Source organism: Halichoerus grypus, chromosome 1, assembly GCF_964656455.1.
Source record: "Halichoerus grypus chromosome 1, mHalGry1.hap1.1, whole genome shotgun sequence".
Taxonomy (NCBI): Eukaryota; Metazoa; Chordata; class Mammalia; order Carnivora; family Phocidae; genus Halichoerus; species Halichoerus grypus.
In genome coordinates this window covers 141,806,688-141,829,874 of record NC_135712.1, presented here as the reverse complement: position 1 = coordinate 141,829,874, position 23,187 = coordinate 141,806,688, and the positions used below count along the sequence as shown (strand labels likewise).

At 36.5% G+C, this 23,187-nt stretch overlaps 1 protein-coding gene across 20 annotated transcripts in view; it reads right to left on the bottom strand.

The window, feature by feature from the left end:
• Nucleotides 1-23,187, bottom strand: part of RBMS3 (RNA binding motif single stranded interacting protein 3) — a 1,332,425-nt gene that overhangs the window by 41,772 nt on the left and 1,267,466 nt on the right. For 12 of the 20 annotated variants that reach the window (XM_078072625.1, XM_078072638.1, XM_078072649.1 and 9 more), the window contains 2 exons: nucleotides 22,331-22,441; nucleotides 14,405-14,452 (listed from right to left, as the gene is read on the bottom strand). In XM_078072625.1, the coding sequence (XP_077928751.1) occupies nucleotides 14,405-14,452; nucleotides 22,331-22,441 (159 nt within the window). Of the gene's footprint in view, nucleotides 1-6,873; nucleotides 7,896-14,404; nucleotides 14,453-22,330; nucleotides 22,442-23,187 lie in introns of those variants that run through there. The other 8 variants (XM_078072633.1, XM_078072646.1, XM_078072677.1 and 5 more) reach the window with 3 other exon arrangements.

The following is a 23,187-nucleotide window of genomic DNA, read 5'->3' as shown; positions in this document are numbered from 1 at the left end:
AAGAAAAGTTGACATTAGATTCAGAGATCTAATCTGTACACTCTCCCTGGCAGTAAAAGAATAGAGTAGGGATAGTTATTTACTAAGTAACTCCCAATTGTTATATGAAGATCATATCCTTGCTGATCAAGTTAAAGTAAAAATGTTAATCTCAAAGTTTATTCAGGCATTTGTGTGAAGGCTAAGTAAGAAAGGCCAGGTATTGACTTTTCAAAAATAAAATTAGAAGGTAAAAAGGACCCAACCTGGACTGGGGTAATAGAATGGAATACAATTCAGATGGAGAGCAGATTCAAAGTATATTGTGGAATTAAAAAAAAAAAAAGAAAGAAAGGAAAGCTGCATGTGGGGAAGAGTGAGCCAAAATGTCTCTGAACTTTGAAGCACAATATCTTGGCAAGAAAAATGACCTGACAATTTATAAGAGATTTTCTATTCTACTCAAGCTCAGTTGAGTATTAAATCATGTGGTTCTCACCCAAAAGGAAGAGTTATATATAATCCAAGCCACTGTCAAAGAACATAACAATCCTAAACTCATAGATAGACTTCATGTTGAAAATCTTGTCTTAGAGAAATAATACTGAAAGTGGTTTGCTTGAACCATAGGGAAGTCTGTGGGAGAAAGTAGACTGGGAGGAAAGATTGAGTCTTGAATTGTGAATATGAAGTCTGGGCTTCAGTGGGCCAGCCAAGGGTGGTGGAAGAGGAAGGGGGACATTTGGGAGGTATCTAGAACCAGGGGCATGGAATTCAAGGGATGGGATGAGCAATTGAGATTTGGTAAACAAGTAAACATCATCAAGTAAACAAGTAAAAGAGAGGTCATCTACATGATGGTTAAAGCTGAGGAAGCAGACAACTTCACTGAGGAAGAGAACAAAGAAAAGCAAAGTACCCTAAGACCAGTACTCTGGAAAACAAGATAGAAAGAATCTACACCTTTTGTTTTTGTTTGAGCAGAGGAAATGTCATCAATAGATAAGTATATGTTGAAGAAGGTGTATGTGGGATCACTGCTGTAAGAACATCAGAGGTTAGGACATGAAAACAAGAACATAGAAGGAAGGGTTAACATTGACAAAGAAAAGGCCATGACTTGACAAAATACAAAAGGATAGGAAGAGAGGAAGAATGAAGAAAGAGACATTTGAAGTAAAGAGAAAACATTTGTGGGAGATCCGATCAAATATGGTATTCATCTTCTCATAAAGGAGGAGGTAGCCATCTTCTGAGCATAAATGGCAAGACTTGTGTATGGAACTTGAGAAGGCTGAAAAGTTTAAAACAGCTGAAGGAGCATAAATATGAGTAGGGGATCCAGCTGATCTTGTAAAGAATCATTTTGTAGAGGACACAGAAACTTCCTTACTGGATGGTTGTGATGATCAAATGTAACCAATCAATCCACATAGAGTACTTAGCACAGCATCTTGAACATAAGGTATTCTTTGTGTACAGAGATTCATTTTTGCATTAGCAGTACTTTCCATGTACACTCAATGCTTATGATAAATAAAACACATTTTGACCTATCTCATGTTTGTACTGACCTTTTATCAAGGCCATTGAATGTTCTGCTATATTTTTATCAGGCAACATTATAATTGGCCTTTAGATAAGGAAAGAATTTATGGAAATGTTTCAAATGATCTTTAATTAGCTAGGAGCTATTAGCAAGGTCATAGTATTCCCAATTAAACAATTTTTAAGAATTATCAACAATTATCAGACAAGAACATTTGATGACTGGGGGATAAAGGACAGAGGGAGGCAAGGGCATTTTGCAAACCTAAAAACAATTAAATACCTCCCTTTTCTGTCTAATGTGAGTGACTACTGCATCATAACCAATGTTAACTCTAGCTTTGCTTTGTTCCTCTCACTTAGTAGACAATACTTACTAAGACACCCAATCATTCAGTTGCACCCCCACTTCCTGACAGCACCCAATGCAGAATAAACTCACTTCCTGAAGCCCTTCCCAAAGTCCTACTATACAAGTTTGAATCCTATAAGTCCCTCCAAATTCCCTCTTCTGAGATGTTCTGTGGTTCACCTGCAACTTTTCCCTCATTTTTCAAGCTAGTAAATCTAATTTTATTTGACTATAGTTGGTTTCTGGTCTTCTTTGGCTAGTAGGCTTTAATCTTCCAGAACAAATATCTCAAAAACCTCAATGATTTTTTTTTAAACCAACTCCACATATTTGACTTGCTAAAGTAACTGCTCAATTATGAATGAAATTCCCATTTCCTGAATCTGGAGTCCTGTACTTTCCCAGATCTGAGTCTCTTGGGCAGAATGCTGGATGCAGCGCAGGCACATAAAGTAATTAAATTTATGCCTTATAGGGGCCTGCAATCCATTACCCTGAATCCAACATAATTCTGCTGCCAGCTGAATTATGTCCATTGCATGTAAATTAAAGGGCACCATTGTTTTAAAATCTTTTCAACTTTTTGTTTTTCATTTTTAAGGAAACTTGATGGGAAACTTGATTATTGTTTTTGATATGTAGTATCTAGGTCAGATAGCTGATGGTTTTGCAATCAATATTGTATCAAAGCTAAATCACAGTGAGTGCACCAAAGTGCACAGTTCAGACAAGTAAAAAAGAAGATCCAGCCTGATAAGAAGTAATATACTGTTTGTGATATATTCCACATTATCAAAATGAATGAAAGTTAGTAGTAGAAAAGAAGGATGTATAAGCAGCATCTTGGATGGCAAGTGGACTTGAATAAATATTTTGTGATCTGCAACTTGGGAAAACCAATTATCTCCAAAAGCAGATTTTTATTTTAAATGTACATTTTAAAGGTGTACACATATGAACATATATATACACATATAATTGTATGTGTATATATATACGTATTAAAACTCATGGAATTAGACTTAATATCCACATGTAATTAAAGTATATTATATATGATCCTAATTTCAAACATATTTTATCAATTCCATAAACCACAAGAGACTGGAAGTCTCCCATTAAATAAACTGAGAAGATTTTAGGTTGTCCCTGCATGCCAGGGACACAATATATCATTTGAAATATGATTTCAATATGGGCAATGTTAAAAGCAGTGGTCAACTGATTGTGAAGATGCACCATCTGGTAGGTGGATGATGAATTCACATAAAAAATTAAGACTGACTTGAGGCTACAGAATTGCTCAAAAATTCGGTGCCACTTTTATCAAAGAAATAGGTTTCTTTTAATTCTACCATAAACGCCATAGTGTTGAGATATAAGAATAGAAGTGGGGAAAATTTTAGAGGTCACCGATGCTACCACTGCATGATCTAATCATGACAATCATCATTATTATCATCTGTATACTAATACACTCATTTTCTTTGTCTATAAATATCTCTCCAATACTAGATATATTGAAAGACTGTGCTGTTAACATTTTAGTAAATGATACAAGCTGCAAAGCAACATTTCAAAAAGCTTAGAAAAAAATTAAAAATACATATGATAATTAGGTAATGCACTCTTGTTTAGCTTCACACGCACGTTTAGGACTCAAAATTATAACGGTGGTTCAATTTTGTCACCTTTCCCACTTTACATTATGAATATTATTTTCTCATGTTGTTAAAAAATGTTTAAATTTTATTTATTATATTAATTCAACTAATAATATTATCATAGTTCAGACAATAGGGAAGATATAAAGTCAACTCCTTTAATAGTTCTTCTATTGTTAGATACTGGGCTTGGGAACTCTATTTTAAAATAGCATTGGTTCAGGGGCGCCTGGGTGGCTCAGTTGTTAAGCGACTGCCTTCGGCTCAGGTCATGATCCCAGGGTCCTGGGATCGAGCCCCGCATCGGGCTCCCTGCTCGGCAGGAAGCCTGCTTCTCCCTCTCCCACTCCCCCTGCTTGTGTTCCCTCTCTCGCTGTGTCTCTCTCTGTCAAATAAATAAATAAAATCTTTAAAAAAAATAAAAATAAAAAAATAAAATAGCATTGGTTCAGCCAATCTCTTACGGCAAATGTAAGGTTAGTGACACTTCAAAAAGTCCAACATACTTCCCTGAATTCAGGGAAAGGAAAAGAAAAGGAAGCCTCAGTTATTTAATATCTATTATGACTCAGGCATGTACTAAGTACTTTAGATAGGTCATCTCAGTCCTCACATAAGTACACACAGAGAGGTGCTAATGCACTCTCTGTACTTAAGGAGGGGAAAAGTAAGCTTTGGAAAATTTAAGTAAAATTTATTGGGAAATAATTATTAAGTAGTTGGACCAGGAATCACATATACCTTCTTGACTCTGAAAGCCATTTCTAATTATGATACCATCCTTTTTTTTATTCCAAGTTGCATGTGTGTGAATAAATGAAATCTGCCTGCTGGCCAATTTTTAGATCAGATCAACACATCATCACAATCATCTTGCATTTTATCTTGCCACTGAGACTTTACAGCACACAAACTTCCCTGAGCCCGTTAGCATTTTTTTCACTTATGCTTTTTACCACAAAAATGAGAGCTTTTGTATTTCCAAGTCAAATCTGTGAAGGGTTTAAATAATTAAGCACGATATTAAAAAGCACAATTAAAAACACCAACAAATCAATGAAGAGTCAAGAGCAATCAAGAGAACATGCCACTGGGAACGTTTGCAATGTACTGCATCTGACTCGAACTGTGTTGATAGCCAGGGCCAAAAGGGAAATAGATTAAGTTATGTACTTTAGAATGTCAGTTAAAAAGAAGGATATCTGCTCATCTGGAGAGAGATACTTGCCGAGGCACTGAACTCAAGCAGCAATTCCTCATCGGCTTCTTTAAGGTAACATTGGGTAAAATAATGGACAATTACTTCCACTGTAGTGTCTCTAGAAAGCTAGTGATGTGGTTTAAGTGTCTGTGTCATGTGTCACCCTTCTAAGAAAGAAGAGGTTAAAACATTACATTTTAACTCTGAGAAAGCATTTCTATGGGGATGTATAATCACACGGTTCAGGTATTTTGCTTTCTGATAAACTAATTTAACAGAGTCTAGAGAAATGTTGGCATGTCTGTCAGGCCGTGTCTCTCCAGGATCAGATGTCTCCAGCCCGCCTCTGGCAAGTGCTGCATGATAGTCAAGTCAGGGTTGGATTCTCTGGCAGGAACCTCCCGTGCCTACTTCGTGCCGTTGATTAAAAAGGGAACCACGTGCTTTCAGGACCAGATGTGCTGATTCCCGCACATGCAGTTAGCTTCCTTTAGTATCGATCCTCGTCTTGAAAATGCTCTCTTCCTCTGCTGCCATCACACAGGTACTGCCCTTGGGGATGGTTGGGGTACCAAGTGACACTATGTCCCTGATGCTGTGGAATGCCCTAGGCCCATCGCTGCCACTCACTGAGGAGGATTCTGCTGTAAAGAGACAGCATTTTGGATGCTGCCTCTCCACGTCTTGTGTGTGCTGCTTCACGCAGGGAAATTCGCTCTGACCCTGCCATAGAAGGGCAGTACTATCTCCAGCCCTCCCAGGCCTGCCTTATTGCAGCGTTAAGTCTTTAGACGAAACCAGGAAAGCTTGCCTTCACCTTGAGTGCAAAGCACTATGCAGTACTCAGGCATGTGGTTACCCAGGGGGAAACAGAATAACTAGCTAGTACTGACAAATCAAGAATGACTTCAGTGGACGCCAATCAACCACAAGGGCCATGAGAATACCAGGCTAGGTGGTGTGACAAAGATGTAAAATATATTTTTACTACAAATCCGTTTGGATGACCTCTTACCTTTTCTATAGATTTCTAAAAGCACAGAATTCTAAAAGCCATCAAGAGGATATTAAACAGAATATATATTTAATTTTCCTGGTTGATAATCCCCCATTGCTGGTCCAAACAAATAAGTCCCAGGAAACCCAGAGATGATGAGTATGTGAGAAATTAAAAAAAAAAAAAAAGGTACTCAGAGTTTTAATACTTCAGTACCACAAACAATTATGCTGTACACACTAAAATATTAAGAAATGGCTCTCTGTGTCTTTATCTCAACCTCTCCCACCTCTGCTTTTCTGATATTCTGTATGCCTTTCATGAAATAAAAAAACACAAAAATGCCAACTTTAAAATGAAATGTACTTCATGCTTATTTTGATGTCAGTATAGTATTTAACTTGGAATACTTGTGAAATGAATTGATTAGAGCAGGGGTGGGCAAACTATATAACCCATAGGCTAAATCCAGCTTGTTGCCATTTTTATAAATAAAGCTTTATTGGGATATAGCCATACTCATCCATTTATACACAGTCTGTGGCTGTTTTCACCCCTAAGGCAGAGTTGAGTCATTATGATACACTCTATGGCCGTCAAAGCCTAAAATATTTATAGTATGGACTTTTACAGAAAAAACTTGCTGGATTAGAAGATAAGACAAAAATTTTGCATCCTTCTATCCCAACTCCCTCCATACGCACCCCCTCCCCAAATTGGGCTACATTAGTGATGTTTATATATCAGAACAGTCGATTGACTTAAGCTCCCTTTATTTATCGGTTACTTGAATAAAGCAGTAAAACATTGTGGCCCCATAGGAAAAGTGTTTAAGGCTTTATTTTTGTAATGTAGTGAACAATATAAATGCACTAGCAGGAACACAATGACAGCATGCACATGCCTATTTGTCAAATACTCATACAAAGTCTTTTCTGCAAACTGCTTTTATGATATCTGTTGCATGCTGTGTTATATAAGTCATTACAGCCCTGTGCTCTGTTGTTAGATTCCACGTTCTTTGAAGGAAATGGGTACATCTCTATTTTATACCATCTAGCCTTTGGTTCCTTATAGCACTCTAGGAGCTCATAAATATTAGTTGAATGAGTGAATAATAAGTAGAACAAAGTCTCCCTTATTAGAATTTATTGAAAAGAAACAATCAATTAGTATATTTAAACAAATGCAGTTTTGTAATTAAAATAGATGCACAATATTTGAGCAAAGAAATGAGACCGATTTTCATGCATGGCTTGCAGGAGCACATAACTCTGTGTCAGGTCTTTTACAGTAAATGCAATTTAATGGCTAATTGTTGTTAATTGGAGGTACTAATGGACCTAATTTTTAATTAAGAGATGGAAATCATTTGTAATTAGCTCATGGTATCCATGAAAACAAATTTTATTTAGAGCTTGAAAAATGGTTTTGTTCTTTGAAATAGCTCAAATACGCCCCTGTCCCCAATTATGAGCTAGGTTTATAAAGTGATTCCCATTCAAGAAGAGGCAGTACACAGGTAGGCTTCAACCAAATCTTTGGTAGAGCATGACCAATTCCAAATTAATGCAATGCATTAATTTCTAATGCAAACTGATGTTACTGACTAGCAAAGACAATGTGCAGCAAAAACTGCACATGATTTTAGCAGTGAATTTGGTCTTAATCCAGGCAAGTACCTCTGTGAAGGACTTCATTCTTATAGCATGACTCCCTGGCTAGAAATCTGACACTTAAGTTCATATTTGAACAAACTGAGTGTAACTCTATTGTGATTTACATATGCCTTTTCTGTGAAACCTCATTGTGAAGTTGCCCTGATAACGTTGACTACTTTCAACCTATTTTAGCTGGTGTGTAGAAAAGATATGACAGAAAATGCATATGTTCCAGAAGTTCTACAGATTCCTATCAATGAATTTTTTGGCTCCTTTTTTATTTTTTTCATTTTTCCCAAACACAGGTTCAAGTTTTGAACTCTAAGGTTTTTCGCAAAGAAGAATGAATTTTGGTTCTACTTTGGTTTCCTGTCCATAGTAGTCTTTTGCCTGATTTCTTGATGATGCCCTTCAGGGAAAGTCAGCTCAGAGCTCAGAGCTGAATCTGACAACAAATTATCAGTAGTTTTCCTTTGTTCCTCATAAAATCCAACTGTGAATAGAAAAAAAATGATGTTTTACTTGCCATTTTTTTCATTCAAATTTGCCTAAAATGGGAGGATCTTTTTAAAAAGTTATAATTGTTAGGGAAAAGAAACACTAAAAAGAGAATAGGCTCCTGTGATTTTGCATGAAAATATACAGGGTAGTTCCAGCCTCTGTCTTCTGGCCTTGAAATAAGCTGGATGAGGTGCAGCAGAGACTTTGACAAGGAGAGATGAGTCCTGTGAAATAAATCTAGGACTACATTTCCCAAACTGTAGCCACTTTTTTTGGACATCGCCACTCTTGCCTCACCTGTATTCTTCCTGAATTATTATTTTTTTTAAAAAATGTATTCACATTTTAACTATTTACCTTAAACCTTTCCTAAGCAAAGTATCCCTTAAGCTATGTGTTTGGTGAGCTTATTCTATGTTATTCAAATTCACACTGAAGTAACTATACAGCTGCTAGAGTAAAAATAACAAGTTTGATCCCCTATATTCCTAAAATCATTGGAAGTATCATGGTGATCCACAAATCATGCCCTGAAAAACACTGATCTGATACATGTTTCTGCCTTTAATTAGATCTATATTCCAAGTGTTCTGGAAAGAACTTCATTTTTAAAAATTCTTAGAGGAAGTCTTTAGTGTCTTTGTAATATGTTCCAGAAATATGTTCTATCCGTTCTATCAGTGATTGGCTGACATCTTATTAATGTCAGAAAACAAATAAAACAAAAAAAATTCAGACTTACAAAAATACCCACTTAAACAGCAGTCTCTTACATTCGTATTGCTTGATTTCTTTAACCTCTGTCACCTTCACCTCAAGTCCACCTTTGACCACCTGCTTTCATGACTTTGACTTTGCTAAGAAATGTTTCATTATCCATAATCTTTTTTTTTTTAAAGATTTTATTTATTCATTTGAGACACAGAGATACAGAGAGAGAGAGAGCATGAGCATGGGGAGAGGCAGAGGGAGAGGGAGAAGCAGGCTCCCCGCTGAGCCAGGAGCCCGATGTGGGGCTCAATCCCAGGATCCCGGGATCATGACCAGAGCTGAAGGCAGATGTTCAACCACCTGAGCCACCCGGGCACCCCCATTATCCATAATCTTAAACCAAGTCTTCTCTTCTGACCACTTTGTATATCTCATCGAGACCTCTGTTCTCTATATTCCCTGTTTCTCCCTCTCTCCCATCCCTATGGCCCACTTTTCTCTTTCTGTTGATCTGGAAACTATGGTTTGTCACTCAATCACTATCTTGCCAATACTGTCAGCACATACTGGCCTTTTTCTCACTCTAGTCAGTAAAACCTTAGCCCTGGATTAATCCACCTGTCTGCCTTCTTGGCTACTGATCACTACAGCAGAAAATCAATCATCTTCACAGATTGGCATCACAAAAATCCATAATCTTTAGCTTCTAATGGACCTCCCCTATTGCCCTTCAAACTTCCTACATATTGGTAGTTGGCTTTCTTACTCCACAGTTTTCCAAATCTCTGTTCTTCTTAAATCCTTTCCCATGCCATTTCCCACCTGCTCTCAGAAGATGCTACTAAATACTTCACATAAAAACAAATAGTATTTATCTCATAAATATACTTTAATATCCTATTCCTACATTTACAGACTTATATGCACTTATATCAAGCCTTCCTCCTATCTTCCCACATTCCCACAAGAGATGTCTGCCTTCCTCAATGACCTAGTTATATCACTCATGCCCTTCATGAGTTACATCTTCAAACTTTAGAATACTTTCCTGGCTTCTTTCTGTCATGACCAAATATTTCCCCATCTAAAAACATCTAAAAAAATCAGAACATCAATCAATTCCATTCTCCATTTGTTTTTAGTTCTATCTTGTCTATTCTTCCTCAAAGCCAACTCTGTTAGGTTTCTGGCACTTGCGGCATCTACTTCCATACAGCACATTCACTGTCTCTACCCTTCCCATCAAATTGACTAGTGACTCATATGTAACTAAATCCAATGGAAGGACTCATCTTACTGGAGAGTCCTCTCTTGAAATACGTTCTTGCTTTGGCTTCATTTGAAACCTCATAATCTTGGTTTTCCTTCTATGTCTATAGTTGTCTTTCCCAATCTTTATTTTGGGCTCCTTTTTCTGCCTATATGTTCAAGGATCTGCCTACTTCTCTTCATTCTAAGAACATTATCTGGGTGACAAGACTTAATTCCATGGTGATAACTCTAAAATTCATCTCTAGCTAGTAGCTGTCTTCTAAGTTCCAGACACACACATCCAAATATTTATTATTTCCATTTGGATGCCTCATAGACATCCGAAGCTCAACACGTACAATACTGAACTTGGTCTCTTTCCCGCCAAACTTGATCCTCTGTCCTCTGGTTCAGATCTCAGCAAATGACACCTCAGGCCACTGAGTGGCCAGGACCTTAAGGAACTACCTCTAACTCTTCTCTATCCTTCTATTCTGACAGCCAGTCAGTTAATACGTCATAAGTTTGTCAATACTGTGTTCTCATTTCCATAGCTTGAACAAATGCCCACTTCATTTTGTGCTCATGTTCTTGAGTTCTGGCCCCCTTTTCTAATTTTATGTCTCTTCAACACATTTACTACACTGTATCCAGGGGGTCTGTCATGTCAGTCTCCAACTTAAAACCTTTTACTGTTTACTGCCATCAGGACAGACCTCAAGTAATCATATCTGTTGATTTTGCTCCAGCTTATTTCTCCGGGCTTATTTTCTCCACTCCCCATCTCTTTTTATATGTCTCTGTGCCATTGGACCATTTATACTGCCCTGAATTTGCTATGTCCTGATACCCATGAGCTTTTGTATATGCTGCCATCTTGGTCTGAAACTTTCCTTCTCCAACTTATTTTTTACTTGGTTAATCCCCATGTCTCCTTATGTCTCCATTTAGAGGTTTCTTCCACTTTTTCTGACTTCTCTACTGTATGTTGATTTTTTTTTTCTTTTTGCCACCATAGCACCTTGTAACAAGAATAGTCATATATAGACTCTATAAATAGACATATATATACATATATATGTGTATATATATACATTTATATGTATATATCTATATAGCTACATATATATACATACATGTATATATCTATATAGCTATATACGTGTGTGTGTGTGTATATATATATATATATATATATATAGCTGTTGCTAATAACACTTGAGCACTTATTTTATTCCAGGATCTGTTCTAAGTGAGCTGTATATCTTTTTTAAAATATATTATTTATTTATTTTATTTTAGACAGAGAGAGAGTGTGGGAGCACATGTGAGCTGGGGGAGGGGCAGAGGGAGGGTGAGAGAGTCTTAAGCAGGTTCTACACCCAGTGCGGAGCCCAACTCCGGGCTTGATCTCACAACCCTGAGAATTTTGACCTGAGCCGAAACCAAGAGTCAGATGTTTAACCAACTGAGTCACCCAGGTGCCCCATGGGCTAATATATCTTAACACCTCTAATACTCACAACAACCTTATGAGGTAATTATTATTATTTCCTCAGATAAGTAATATAAGCTACAGAGAAATTAAGTAAATTTCCCAAGTTTCTACAACTAGTGACATAAGTAGATTCTGAATTTAGGCACCTTACTGAAGGATTTACAATCTTAAACATCACATATTTGTCTACATAGAAATACTTTTGATACTGTGTGAGAATCACCTGTTTGTACCTGAATTCCTAATTAAACCCTAGGTTCTAAGAAGGAAGTTGTATCCCTAACACCAACACAAAGATGGCCACATAGTATGCTTCTGATAAATATTATTTGAATAAAAAAAAGAACAAAGTGACCTGTGACTCAAAGAGGAAAGAGTCTTTGCCTAAAATCAGCTTTACCCTGACCTAGCCTCAGTGTCTGTGTGTGACATTTCATCCCAAGAATGCCAAGTGACTTGCTACCATCTAATCACCCCATATATCTTTATCTCCAAGAGTTTACAATCCTGTCCCATTCCCCTCATGTACTTTACCCAGTCTTGTCCAACTGCTAACGTCCTATTCATTCTTCCAAATCCCCATCAGAATTCACTTTATTCCTGATCTTCTTTTTAGATTCTAGATTCTTCTTTTTAGATTCTAGATTTTAGTTCCTTCATACTTTATACACTTAAACATCACAAACAATGATAACAACAACAACAACATTAAATGAGACCATGATATTTTTTACCCTTGGTCTATTTTCTATTCATCTTTGTATCCCAAGTACTTGTGTGTAGTGCCTAGCACTCAGAAGGTGTTCAGTAAGTGTTTGATGGGTTGATTGAATGATATTAGGTTGGATTTGTCTCTGTAGATTACCAAACAGACATCTTGAACTCAGGTGCATTATGGCAGTTTAGTCAGTTCTGACACTGGCAAAGAATTGATTATTATTTGAGTTGTCCAATATGGGCATATTGGGGAATATGAGAAGAAACTGTTATAACACTTCTGCCCATTTTACTTTCCTGATTTGGTCAAGGGTTGGGCAAAGGATACATTATTCTTCAGAAGTCATTCTAGTTGTGCCCACCAGGACAGTTAACACACTTTGGGAAGGTAAGTAGTCTATTTTCATTTAGCTGTAGACCAAAGATGCCAAAGACGTCTGTGCAAATTCATAATATGTCAAACCACCAATCCAAACTTAAAGGGGGAAGGGACTGTGACACTCCTATCCTGCCTCCATCTTATTTTTTCTGTTACTTCTATATTAGTCCCTTCTTTTGTACTCTACAGCTGGGATATTAGCACTTTTTTTTATTCTAGTGATATCATACCTGGCTTTTCTAACTACACTATGTGATTCTTATTTTTTGTTTCTTAAGCACACACAAAATTGCTGGATTAAGTTTCTTCAAGCACTACTTTGATCAAGTCATTTCTCTGTTGAAGAACTTTCAGTGGTACCTGTCTGTCTATGGAATTAGGTGGGAGCTCCAAGCAGTGAGATGTCCTGCCTCAATTGATTTGTGTAAGAGCCCTACCTCTGGCTGATATCTAGCAAATGCTTTTGATGTTTCCTTGTTGTTCTTGTTCATTTGGTTCTTGAAAGTGAAATCATACAACCTAGTTGAAGGCAAGTTCCAATTTGTGTCTTTCACTATGATTAATATTGGTGAATTATCAAGAGTGGAAGCCACATATTAAACAAAGTCAAGACGGTATGCACTGAATAAAGTATCTTCCCTTCCCGGGCATCCCATATCCTAAATGAAATAGGCACGTTAAGATACGACCGGTAATACACTTTGGGAAAGATAAGTGATATTTTAATTAATGACAACTTGTAGAGATCTTCAAGAGGACCAAAGTGACTTCACAGCTGAGAGCTAACTGATTGTTTCTCAACTGAACTTTTAAGATGAGTATTCAGCCATGAGCATAATTAAACAAGTCCACAAGACATGAGAAATGGATTACCCTTCAGATGCTGGGTCAGGGAAACCAGGTGGTCAAGAACACAGTGTTCTCTGCTTGAAAACCACCGTTCAGTTGCCAGACTTTACTGCCCCTTGGGCTCTTTCATTCTATTTCTGGCCTTTGTCTCTTGATCGGTCACACCAATGCCCTTCTTGGTTTAGATTTTATGTCCTCATCATCTAACACATCAAAGGATCAAAGAGTTCAAAGCTCCTCAGGCTGCCAGTATTTTATTTAGTTTAAAAAGTCAACAAGAATGAAAAATCGTGCCCATTTTCCTCTTTGCAAGAAAACAAAATTCAAAATTAAGGTGAAAGCACAGAAGATCTGTGCAGTTCAAAATAAAAACCAACCTCTTCACATACATATACACCTTACAAAGTGCACCACTGAATTTTATGAAACAATTTAAATGTTGCTAATTAAAATCCTCAAGATGCTAATGCATTCTCAAAACAATCTCTGCCACTTTGTTGTACAAATGGAACATTGGCAGCTTCTCTTTCAATATCCAAAATACCATTTGTGGAACAAATTTGAACTTTTGATTCATTCAACAAACAATTATATCAAGCACCTACTATGTGTCAGACACTATGCTGGGTGCTGAGCAAGCAAAATGGAATGACTTTCTGATTTCAAAAGAATTCTGGTCTCTAAAGCAGTGCTTCTCAAACTATTTTTTTTATTAATTTGTGCCCTCTTTTGGTAAACATAAATATCCTTCTCCCACTTCCCAGAAATTCTAATGAATCCTTCTCACACTGAGAATCACTGATACACAGAACATAGACTCTATTTTCTGTGTATTCTTCACAGACCAAATATCTTTGAGCTTTCACTTTTTATTTAAAAAACAACATACTTATTTTCCATACACAAAACTGGGTTGGAATAGTAAAGATACTTTTTTGAACCACATATGCTACCCTGCTGTCAATCCCAGAACTGAAATTCAAATTCCTGTACCCAGCCCTATTGAGAATCACTGCTTTAAAGAGTTTTAGAGAAAACCAGGCAACCTCCATCTTTCCCCTCCAGTCAAATCTTAAAGGAATTAGAATTTTCCTACCTGACACAACAGCTGGTGGAGTATCATAATCCTGTCTTGGGACTGAATCTTTGAATGAAAAGAGCATGAGAAAGAATGCAATGAAGTACAAAAGAAAATAAAATAGAATCTTAGCTCTAAAACGTGGAAGTGCCCACTGTATGTCATATGGTTGCCTAAGCCCCCTGCCTTCAAACACTCAAGGCACTATGACCCCTGGTTGACAGTTGGTACAATGGTCCCCAATACTGCCACATGGTACATGTTGGGAGGCCCCCATGTGACTTGTTGGAGCAATACATTCTATCCTAGGACGCTGGCATCTTCCTCAATCTGTCATCATTTTGGCCCCTACATGGGGGAATCACTGTGAAATTTTTACTCCCTCTGGCTGACACACATGTTCTAAAAGGCAGCCCATCTGGAAGTGGCCCAGAGCACAATGTGAAACGAAATTCTGTAGAACAAAAGAAAGAACTAAAATTTTAAAAGAGATAAATGAAAAATTTCCATATTCCCACACTCTATGGAGACTGATACATTTTTGAAACTAGAATTTCGTTAGTAATCACTCAGCCCTGGCTCTGATCTCAGTGGCTGTTGGACAAGGCCAAGGAGCTTTGTGGGCTGGAATGGTGAGAGCAGAGATAAATAGAACAGAATCTACTCAACAGATGAGTTCTGTCTTTTTCCAAAGTGTCATAGCCTTGGAAGTGGCAAATAGTAGAGAAAGGTTAATTTAAACTACATAGCATCCATTTCCAAATTTCAGGTTATGTGAAACCAAATATATCTGCTTTTTAAAAAGATGAAACTTTGGCTTAATACAATTCCTTTAGCCAAGGATCTTAAAAAGTAAAGTGGGACATTGCCTATGACCCAAGGCCCCCCTTCTAAAAATGGAAAGTTCTCATCCAGCCCCAACTCCCCATAGAGGGGCAAACTGTGTAAAAGGGACCAGATCTTGCTCACATTCAACTAAACTGCCAAAACATGATTAAATAGATGCTCTTCTACGACCCTTATTCTAGTCACATGACCATTATTCATTCCATTTTAAAAACAAAACCTCAAACTTCATTTTCCCACCTCCTTGATAACTGAATTTGGACTATCACAAATTTCTCCATTTAATCTCCTTGCCCTAAAAGGACAATGTTAATCCCTCTCTCATGAGCAAATTGCATGTGAGAAGACAGATTAAAACTTGGACATTGCAAGGCACTTTGACCAGCAAAACCCAACATGGATCAAAGATTCAAATGCAAATAAACCTTGGATATGAGTTATTTTGTGTCTCAAAACAGGTATGTGAATGTGAGTTAATTATAATCCCCAAATCTAGAATAAGTAGAATCATTTTTAAAGGACCTACAAATATTTTATTAATACTGGTAGTATTTCCTAGTACCTTTTAAAAAATTTCAATCACATATTATTACTACAAATCAAAAAAAAAGTTGATCTTATGACCATGTCACTAGTCATTTCCCAAGAATATATTTATAACATTTAAAAATAAATCATAAAAGTAAATCATGCTCATTGTTGAATACTTGCAGAATGCAGAAAAGTATAATGATTAAAATAGAAATTATCTCTAATCTCATCATCTGGAAATAACCACACTTATTTTGTATTTCTTACAGCCTTATTTCATACATTTTTTTTTCATAGTTGATACTATATTTCCACATGTGCAAATTTACATCCTGCTGTTTTGATTTAAGATCCTAAATAATCCTTTTCCTATTTTAAACTCTTATAACTTCATGCCGCCTCACATTCTGGTTTATGAATGGATTATGATTTATTTGATCATTCTTCTTTACTAGACATTATAAAGAACACAGGGCGGGATATTTCTGAGGTCTAAAGGCTCTTCTATTATTTTAGAATATCTCCATAGAATACCTTCTCAAAACTATAACTGCGTGGTGAGTTGGCAGAGCTGTTTTGAAGTGTCTTGACTGCCCACCTTGAAATTCAACTGACATTTTTACAAATTTAGATTTCTATCATCACACTGTCAGTGATTAAGAATGTTTATTTCCTCACACCTTCATCAGCAATATGTTTTATTTTGATAACTTCATTTAATGGGTTATGTGTGTATGTCCATGTAAGTATTTGATTAATTTGCTGTTTCCTTAATTACTTTTTTCATATGTTTTTTGGTATCCTGTTGCTCCTTTATTACCTATCTGTTCATGTTCTTCGTCATTTTATCTATTGGGGCTTTTGTACTCTGTTGCTAATGTATTTTAATTCATAATCCATTTTTTAAACAGCAAAAGCTTGATATTTGCAAATAAACTTTCATAATACTAGATTTTCACTTAATGCCTACTTATTTATTGTTTATAAGACTACTATCAAAGTTCATTTATCTTACACTAAGACTAAACAGATTTTTAAAAACTATTTCCTTTTACTTATATTTTCTTTCTTGTATCTGACCATTTTTAATTAATTGATACATTTTCCTGAAAGTATACTCATTACCATTTATGAATTTATAATACTAGGTCCTAATCCTGAGTCCACTTAACATCCTATGTTGCTTTTTATCACTGTCAATCTTAATACTCACATTCATAGCTAATACTTGAAGAAAGACAGTCTCTAGGCAAAATGAATAGTTCAGGATTTTCACCTGATACATTAGAATTTTACAGCAATAAAAATGGAATGATGTGACTGAAAAATGTAGAGAACCATGGTGAACAAATGGACTACAATTAGAAGATTATCTTTGTGTGTGGCTATGGTTACACCATGGGACTCCAATGATGTCACAAATCACCAGTGGATTCAAGAGTACAAACAGAACTGCAGATAAGGAGCCTACAGAACAAAAACTTTTTATTTCTTTGAACAGATTCTGGTGACATTGTAAGCCACTGGTGGCCACCAACTGAACAAATGAAAAGGAGATAAGAAACTTGTAAAACAAGATTGTCATGCAATTTGGAGGTTCTCATAACACAGTAAAATCCCCAGTGGCTTCTGCTAAAGCTTACAGTGGAGTGATAAGAAATTATGGATAACAGTGCTTTGGTTCTACAGAGGGAATCCTGTGACAAAAAAAAAAAAAAAAGAAAGAAAAAAAAGAAAAAGAAAAAGAAAATAAACAAAAGCAGAAAAGCTAGAAAATTCTTCAAGGTCAGCAGAGTCCTGGGATAAAATTATACTGCTTCCTTAAAATTCATTGCTCCTAAGGCCTACATTTTCCATCCAGTTTAAAAATGGGCAAAGAATTCAACAATAAACATTTGAGGTGACAAATGGTAGACAAAGGTTAGTCAAACTACATGGTACCCATTTCAAAATTTAGTTATGGGGGATCAAATATATTTAATTTTATGACGATAAAAAAGAGGCTTTGGCTTAATATACTTCTTGATCCCAGGGATCTCAGAAAGAAAAGTGGGACATGACCTGTGGCCTCAGGCCCGCTTTCTAGAAATGGGAAATTCTAATCTGGCTCCAACCCTCATCAACCCTGATCCCTGCCTACTGGATTATTTACTGGATCTTTCTCTGCCCTGCCCTTGGGACCTATCTGTTTCTGGCATTAAGGTTCCTGTCCTAATCTAGAGTTGTCACTGCTCACACCTTGTCTTGCAGAGTTTCTGGGAGCTCAGACATCTGAAAGGCTCTGAGAAGTTACAGGTAGGAGAGAAACAGGGTCAGATAATTTTAGATTGACTGGCTGTGGCAACATGGTAGAAAATGGATTGGAGCAAGCTAAGGGCAGTTAGGAGACTATTAAAATTAATCAAATGAGGCCCAGGGTAGAGACTCTAGAAATGTGGAGGAAGGGATGTATTTGACAAATGTATATGGGACAGAACTGGTGGATCTTGAATAGTTGCATCTGGTGGTGAGGGAAAAGGAAAGAGTCAAGATTGAGTCCTAAGTGTAGCATTTGACTGCCTGGGCAAATGGTCATGGGATTAGCTGGAGAAGAAATAAGGAGCAGAAACACATAAGAGGAAGAGGGTCCGTGGAAAGGAAGTTCGGGGAAACTCATGAGGTTAGTTTGGGTTGTACTGACTTTGAAATGTTGGAAGGAGATTTACATGGAGCTATTTAGCAAGTTGTTGGTTAAGTGATTTTAAAAGTCTAAGATGAGGTTAGCATTGAGGACTCAGATTTAGGGGTCTTCAGCATTTCTAGAAGGCAGAGTTCAAAACCATGAAAGTGGATGAGGTTGCTTAAGGAAATCTTATATGAATGAGAAGTTAAAAATGAAACCCTGGCTCAGCAGCCTGTAGAAGCAAAGAAGAAGCAATGGCCAGAGACATCAGAGGAGAACCAGGAAAACCTTGGGCAGGAGTCACAAACTGAGAGCACTTAGGACAAACTGGGTCTGATATTCAAATACAGGGAGATTGCCCATTAAAATGCAAATACTTAGCTTAGCTTAAAAAAATTGGAAGGTGAGGCCACCTTGGGTCAGTATGCCCATGTAGCAATAGCTGTCTGGAGTTCAGCCAGGGCTGCCCTCCTTAGACAAGGCTGCCAAGGTACCCCCTCTCCCTGTGACTGATTCATCTCATACTCAGGCAGAGCTGTTATTATTATTGCATGAAAATATCTCTCATTTAAAATATAATCTCCAATATCATGTGTATTAATATTACATGACTATGTTTGTGACATGATAAACGTAGACCAAATCTGATATATTTCCAGGGCGTTTTGCTTGACCTTCATCAGCTTTATTCATTAATGTGACTTAGCCGGCTTCTCTGGACTTTTGGGTTTACCATCCTGCAAGAGTTAGAAGCTAAGGAAGTAGAAACTTGAAAGAAATAAGTTATGCCAAATGAAACAGAGTGGGCCAGAGACTTGTACTATGGCCTTGATAACGTTCTACATCCTTTCTGGAGACCTGGACTGAATGGCCACATTGTGAAGCCACTTGAGGTAGAGGGATAAAGGCGGCTCATTTGATAAGCATCTAGCGGGTGTCGCACACTATTTTAGGTATGTTACACATATCATTCCATTTAACACAACACCACTGGGATGTACATATTATTTTCCCCCTTGGTAAAAGAGGAAATCAAAGTTCAGAGAGGTTAAGTAACCTAACACACATAGCTAGTAAGGGACAGAGCCCAGCTTTGAACTCAAGTTTAATTCTAATGCCCACTGTTCTTTCCATGATACCAAGCCACCTTCCCAGCAATAGATAAAGCAATGGAAAAGATTCAGTAAGGTGGAGAAATTTGATTAAAAGAATCCATTTCAATTGCATAATAGCCACTACACATGCCAATCAAAAGTTTAGATAAAAGGAATCTATGATGGCATATCAAAGTCTAAGAGTGACAGTTTGAGAAAAAAAGTATAGCCATATTCTGGACACCACTAAACATCAACAAAGTAATAGTGTTCTCTCTCTGGCTTTCCGGAACCTTATGGAATTTTAACCCTTGGCAAAACATCAATTTACACAAAGCTTATGATGTGCCTAGGCATTATTTAGTATAAATGTGAAGCAGGAAAAGAATGAAAAAAAATTAGAAGAAATTTGGTGTTAAAAAGAAGCCACCTGCTTAAAACTCTCTAAGAAAGGGAGGGAGTATATATCATTATTTAGTAATTTGGCTATTATTAGCTGGGTAAAAATTATGATCTCATATGTGTTCTTGTTGAAAATGCTCAAATACTAATCATAATATATGTTATTGAATCAGCAACTATTGTAATTCTGATTTTATTCTATATATTTTAGCTTATTTTTCAATTCTCTAAAGGATTCAGTCATATTCTTAGTTAACTTAGCTCTTATATTTTTTTCTAGTTGGCAAATCTGAATTTCAGCAAGTTAGCTGGTTTTGCTTTTGATTCAACTAAGTAGGATTTATCAAGTGTTTCTTTCTATACTTTGTATTATAACTCACTCTTTTCTCAGAGTCTAGATTGTCGTTCAATACCGTAAGATTGCATTATTTCACTTGTTCAGAATTTATCATCTTTTAAGGAGAGAAAGGCTGATATGAAGGGAAATCAACACTGTGGACAAGAGAAAATTCAATTTCTCCCAGTGAACTTGGGAATTGCTTTGTTAGTAAATGAGCAAAGTGACTAAATGTTTATGGAAATTACATGACTATGTTTGTGACATGAATAAATATAGACCAAATTTGATGATATATTTCCAGGGTTTATAGTCATAGTCAAGGTTGGCCCCTGACTTGTGAATGACCTGGGAATGACATATTAGCTGAAATGGGTAAGCATCTGGGAAAAGAAAACCAGGCTCAGATGTATTGTTACAAGGTCTAGATTTGCAGGTGCGTACATAAAGACACCTTTCCATACACATTCCTAAAAATTATCTCCCTGATGAAAATTAGCTGTACCACAGTGTAGAGTTAAATGTAGTCTTAGACATGACTTGAAAGTCTAGGTCAGAGACCTAAGAAATTATTTGATCCAGCCCCTGCCTTCAGACAGGTAAGGTATCATCAACTGTTTTTTATAAGTTCAGCAACTGAGGTCTTCAGGTAGGTACTTTGTTTTAATAAAACTAAATCTCTTTATTGAAACAATGTGACTCTTTCCATTAGGCAGATGGATTTTCTTCCTATTTAGAGCAGATTTTTGTGGCCTCAGTGGACATGTCAGAAACTTCTTATATTCCAAAAAGCCTATCAGTCAATACATTTATGTGGCAAGCAAGCCACTGCTTTAAGGTAAAATTTCTGATATAGAGCTAGTGTCCATAGTGTACATAGATATTTGGAGATGATGCCAGCATACCTGTGAGGAATCACAGAAGTGCTGACTCTGAGACATATAGGCTTAAAGTCATAGAGGCAGATAGTCAAGGGCCCCCATAGGGCATCACACTCAATACTCAACCAGATAGAGAGGGAAACAGACTGGAAGAGATTATTTTCCCAAAGACAGAGTGAAAGAACAGTGCTCAGTCAAGATTTGAGTTTAGTACTCCCAAATCCTAGTCCAGTGCTCTTTCTGTAATAATTAAGCTGTCTCACTCAGAAAAATGATTTTTTAAAAAATTTCTACATCTTTAAAAATGAATCTGCACTAACGTTTGTAAAAAAAATAAAACCTGTTACCATAGCGTCACATGAAAGACTGGCTTTGGGATTTTGATGTTTTTCATTGTTATCTATACTGATGATGAACAAAATTGTAGTATTCCAGGTTGTATTAGACATTTGCCCTCTTAACCATTTAGGGAATTGTCTTTGAATAGACTTTTAAAAATGAAATAAAATTCTGTTAATGATGCGAAATGGTTGCTATAAATCAATGTTGTAATAAGCATTTTTTATATACTTTTGTTCCCTAAGGAAAAATAATGGCTTGTCAAAAATACCTATCAAAAAACATCAAGTACACTAGATTCCTTTCTTTTTTCAACAACATCTGTCTACATATTCAAAACAAAGATGAAAAGAACTGGATTATGTCAGGTTCTCAATTACTTTTTATTGATTTAAACATTGAAAGTAAATAACAAGCTCTATGTATTAGTCAGAGTCAAGGTTGGCCTGACTTGTGAATGACCTGGGAATGATACATTAGCTGAAGTGGGTAAGCATGTGGGGAAAAGAAAACCAGGCTCAGATGTATTATGTTACAAGTTCTAGATTTGCAGGTGCATACATAGACACCTTTCCATAAACAGATATTATACCTGGTACATTGTGTCATTTGAACAAGAAGTAACACAAATTTAAATGCAATACAGTGGAAACTTCAGCCTTGTCAATGTGAGTAAATGTGCCCCAGTATTGAATATGCATGTACAATGCAGCTTATTCACACTGGAACCTGAAACATGTGTTAGTCAATGGCACAGGGCCAGCTTTGCTATTAACGCCAGTAAAAACAGAGAGCATCGCATCTTATTGAAGCAGTCCAAGAAAACAGAGCAAAACCAACTCTTCAACTCACCGTTCCTGTTGTGCCCAATGAAAGATGATTCATCTGTTGTGTCAGGGGGCCCATCATGTTTGCTGGCTGCATTGACATAGGATGGTCCATTGTTGGCGTAATCACAGCACCCTACAAGCACACACAATGTCCATCTGAAAACAGGTTCCACAAGGAAGGAAACTTTTAAAAACAATAAACACAGTGAACTATCTTAACATCAAATGTGTTTATTTTTTAATGAAAAAGCTAAGTTCAACCACGTATGATTTTTTACATCCACCCATGCCATTTTGTCCTTATCTAAATAGAGAGCATTAATGACTTTGTTTCCTCTGATGTGATTTATCTATGTTGTGTCTAAAGTGCTTATCATTTATAATTCCAATATTCAATATAGAATGCATTCCAAGATATCATATATATATATATATATATATATATATATATATCCTCTTTCATTGTTCTAAATACAAACTTCTCTAACTGAAAAATACTAACATTATGGAAATTATCTAGTTTTTCTCAATACTGAATAAGACTTTTTTGGCTTATGCCTTAATCCATGATTTATATGGATAATTATTGGTCATTTCAATACAATCTACCACCAGAGGAAGAATGGTGGCCCAGGTGGTTTCTTGACTGGATCTTTTTGAAGGACAGAGTAAAATCTAATATAAATGATATAAAAATCAGACTTACTATTTTCCATGTTTTTTCCTCCTAATCTTTTGACCTACTTTCTTTCTATCTGTGCTTTTGAACAAGACAGAATACTGAACTCTGTTAAATGCTGGTCAAATGCAACACTGCTAAAATATTACCAAAAAAAAAAAAAGTCAAGTTTTCAGCGGGTATTAAGAAAGACCTACTTC